This window comes from Parus major, unplaced genomic scaffold (assembly GCF_001522545.3).
Source record: "Parus major isolate Abel unplaced genomic scaffold, Parus_major1.1 Scaffold246, whole genome shotgun sequence".
Lineage (NCBI taxonomy): Eukaryota > Metazoa > Chordata > Aves > Passeriformes > Paridae > Parus > Parus major.
The window spans coordinates 275,933-279,392 of NW_015379264.1; the positions used below are offsets into that span (position 1 = coordinate 275,933).

At 58.8% G+C, this 3,460-nt stretch overlaps 1 protein-coding gene across 1 annotated transcript in view; it reads left to right on the forward strand.

The window, feature by feature from the left end:
* LOC107198621 (regulator of G protein signaling 5) overlaps positions 1-3,460 on the forward strand; it is a 17,135-nt gene that overhangs the window by 8,575 nt on the left and 5,100 nt on the right. The window contains exon 2 of the mRNA XM_015615725.1: positions 1,465-1,655. Coding sequence (XP_015471211.1) covers positions 1,465-1,655 — 191 coding nt within the window. The remainder of the gene's footprint in view (positions 1-1,464; positions 1,656-3,460) is intronic.

Below are 3,460 nucleotides of genomic sequence, written 5' to 3' on the forward strand. Positions count from 1 at the left end.
CCCCTGTCCCCTGTCCCCTGTCCCCCTTCTCTGGCTCGGAGCACTTGTCTGCATTTTGTTTATTTGCTTGCAGCAGGAAGAAGGGCAGCATCCCTGTCCCAGACACCTCAGTGTGGGAGCATGGTGACCTTGTCACCCTTTTGCTGAGGTTCTGAGCTCTCCCAGTTGAGGTTTCCTCAGAAGCTCTGTCCCTGTGGCTGCTGTCCATGACAAGTTGTGTTTCTGGGTGTGCTGTGCCCCACGGTGGGTGATCCCTGCTGCAGGGCTGGGCTGCTCCCCTGCCTGCTCCTGCTGCCCACCCCTGCAAGGACAGCAGCTCAGACAGGTGTCTGCAGCAGCAGTGGGGTTCAGCTGGCAGGGAGCACAGCAGACACCCCTGTGCTGGGTCCCCAAATGTCACCCGTGGGGACTGGCGGGTGGAAACCAAAACACAGAGAGAGTTTTACAAGGAGGGAAAAAATCAAAGGAATTGAAATGAAATAGCAGACATAGCAATGGAGCAATCATCCACAGAGGGCTTGTGAAAATAAACAGCAGAGAGGAAAATTGCAGGGAGCCCTAAAGCCAGGGAGCTGCAGCCCAGCCTTGCCTTGCTGAAAGCTCAGCTCAGTTGGTCTGTGAGGAGCTGTCTGTCCCCTCTCCCTCACCTCCTGTGCCAGCAAGATGCCCTGGAAACCACCAGATGTTGCTGTGCCAGGGGAAACCCCTGCTCTACAAAGATGGGGCTTGGGGGGCTCTGTTCTCACCCCTTTATTTCTTCAGCTCCATGCAGCACACCTGAGTGTTCCCTGCTTGCTCTTGCTGCCACCCCTGAGCTGCAGCAGGGAAGGGGGGAAGCGTCCTCAGCAGTTTTCGATGCTCAGGAACTAATTACTCCTTGTCTTGCATGAAAGGGAACATTTTGGGAGACAGCTGGGCCTGCAGCCAAGCCCCAGGACCCCCAGTTTTCTCTGCAGCCTCCAAGTGCAGGTCTGGAGCGTGGCCTTGGTGCGGTGGGAAGTGGCAGTCAGCCTTTGGCACTCTTCAGCTCCTCCAACCATTTCTGCCTCTCTGCCCAGAGAAGGCAGCACCCAGGAGGTGCCTGTCCACAGGACCCTTCCCATTGCAGAAAAGGGCTGGATTTTACTGAGAAGCATGCTGTATCTCCCTAGAAGGGCTCTGAGTGCTGCTCTGAGTGGCACAGCGTGGGGTGGCACCACGGGGCAGGTGCCCCCCAGCCCAGCACCTTCTCCAAAGGCAGCTCCTCCACCTCCTCAAGCTCCTCTCTGTAGAGACCGAGTGCTGCCCACACATCCCTGATTGAGCCCCAGAGCAGCCTGAGAGCCCTGCTGATGCAATTATCCTGGCCACAGATGGGCACAGAGCACCGAGATCAAGAGCTGCCGCTAATGCACAGCGCCTGTTTGGAACAGGCACAGCCCTCGCAGCATCAGGGTCCATTTGTTCATCTGGAATTAATTACAGAGTGGGTGCAGGGCAGGGACTGTGAGTGTCCCACTGCCCCTTTCCTCTGCCTCACCGTCTCTGCTCCTCCCCTGCTGCAGGGCCAAGGAGATCAAGACAAAGCTGGGCACACTGCTGCAGAAGCCTGACTCCACCATTGACTTCATCATCCCCTACCCTGAGAAGCCGGAGAAGCCAGCCAAGGCCCAGAAGTGAGTACTGCACTGGGCTGGGCTGCAGTGCCCAGCCCTTTGGGGTGCAGAGGAGCTGGAGCCCTGCTGTGGGCTGGCACGTGGAGGGCAGCTCGTGGCAGGCTCCTCGTCACCTCCCTGCTAGGTGCAGGCTCAGGAAGTCGTGTCAGGGCAGCTCGAGACGTGTCAGCCAATACAGCTCCATGGAAACTAGATTTCCCATGGAAACTCAATTTACTTTGGATGAGATTTCATGTTATTAGATAAAGGTTTTCCCAGAGGCATATGGCACTTGGACTTCTCTGAGTCACCTGCCTCAGCCCAGAGGTGCCAGCCTTTGCAGCCATCTGCCTTTGGGGTGGCAGTGTGTCCCTCAGCTGGGTGCACAGCCCCACGGGAACACCCAGCTCAGGGCTCGTGGTGATGGGACCTCCTCACCTTACGGCCTTTGGCTTGGCCACTGCTCTCCAGCACTGAGCTGCTGTATAATACTGGCTTATCAACGTTTTTTAAAGCACGTGAAACATGAATTATTTCTCCTGCCAGTCCAGGGTGTGGGTTGTGATAAGCAGGGGTACGTTTGCCAGCACGGTTCCTGCTGCCCTGTGGGAGCTGCCCGTGCCAAGCAGGGCTGGCAGAGCCATCGTGTGGCTCTCACCCCATCGCTGCCGTGCCCAGATGTCTCTGGGACAGAGACACCTTTGTCTCCATCAGACAGAAAGGCAGAGGACATCTCCAGTCCCCCCTGTCTGGAGGAGCTGTTTGCTCCTGCTCTGGCATCACTCACCTGTCAGCATCTCACTCGCAGCCAACATCACCCCAGGGACAGGCACATAATGGGAAAGTGAATTTGGTGGTTTCCAGGAAATCTGGATTGAGTTAGGCTGCTGCAGTGATGCTCCTCCTCAGCAGGGTGAGAATTCACCTGATGGGGACATGGGGGCAGGGACAGCTCTGGTTTTTGATAGAAGTGCAAACACAATTCAGGGTCCAGAAAGTGAAGGACAAGAACCCCCTGTCATGGCAAGTGAGGGCTGGTACCCACCCTGAGCAAACCTGGCATTCCTGCTGCTCTCCTCTCCCACTGGAGCCTCCTGGGCAGTGTGACAGGGCTGGGCACCAGGAGCTCCCCCAGACCCACTGCTGAAGCTCCAGGACCAGGCCAGGCTGTCCTGCCCACTTCCCTCCCCGCTCAGGGGATGCTCTGCCCAGCCAGGGGATTTCAGCCCCTTGTGTGGCCCCTGCAGCACAGAACAGAGTGCAGCACTGCCTGCAGGAGTGGAGACTGTCCACAGCCAGCCCAGCACCCAGTGCTGATCCGGGGGGCTTCCCTTGCCCTCCAGCCGGCGCTGCCAGGGATGCAGGGAAGGAGCCGGGAGCCCAGGGCAGAGTGCTCAAACTCCTCGGGGCTTAAATAAAACAACAAAAAAGCCACAAACAAACAAACAAAAAACCCCACAAAACTCTTCAGTCTCAGGGCGAACATCGCACTGAAAAATCCTAAGAGCAGAGGGAGAAGCGGGCAGATGGAAGAGGCCGGAGGTTTCCATGGGCCGGCGCCGAGGCCGGTGACCCGCAGGGCGTGGGAGAGCTGCGGGAGCCCGGGGCGCTGACCCCGGCCCGGCTGCTCGGGGAGGGAGCATCTCTCCCCTCCCCAGCAGGAAAACACGGGGATGCTTCCCAGCCGCCCGCCGAGCCCCAGCGCTGCTCTCCCGTCTGGGAGCCGCAGCCCCGCGGCTGCAGAAGGAATCGCTTCCAGCCCAGCCCCGGCTCTGCTCAAGCAGGGCGGATTCGCCCTCCCCACCCCATCCCCATCCCCATCCCCA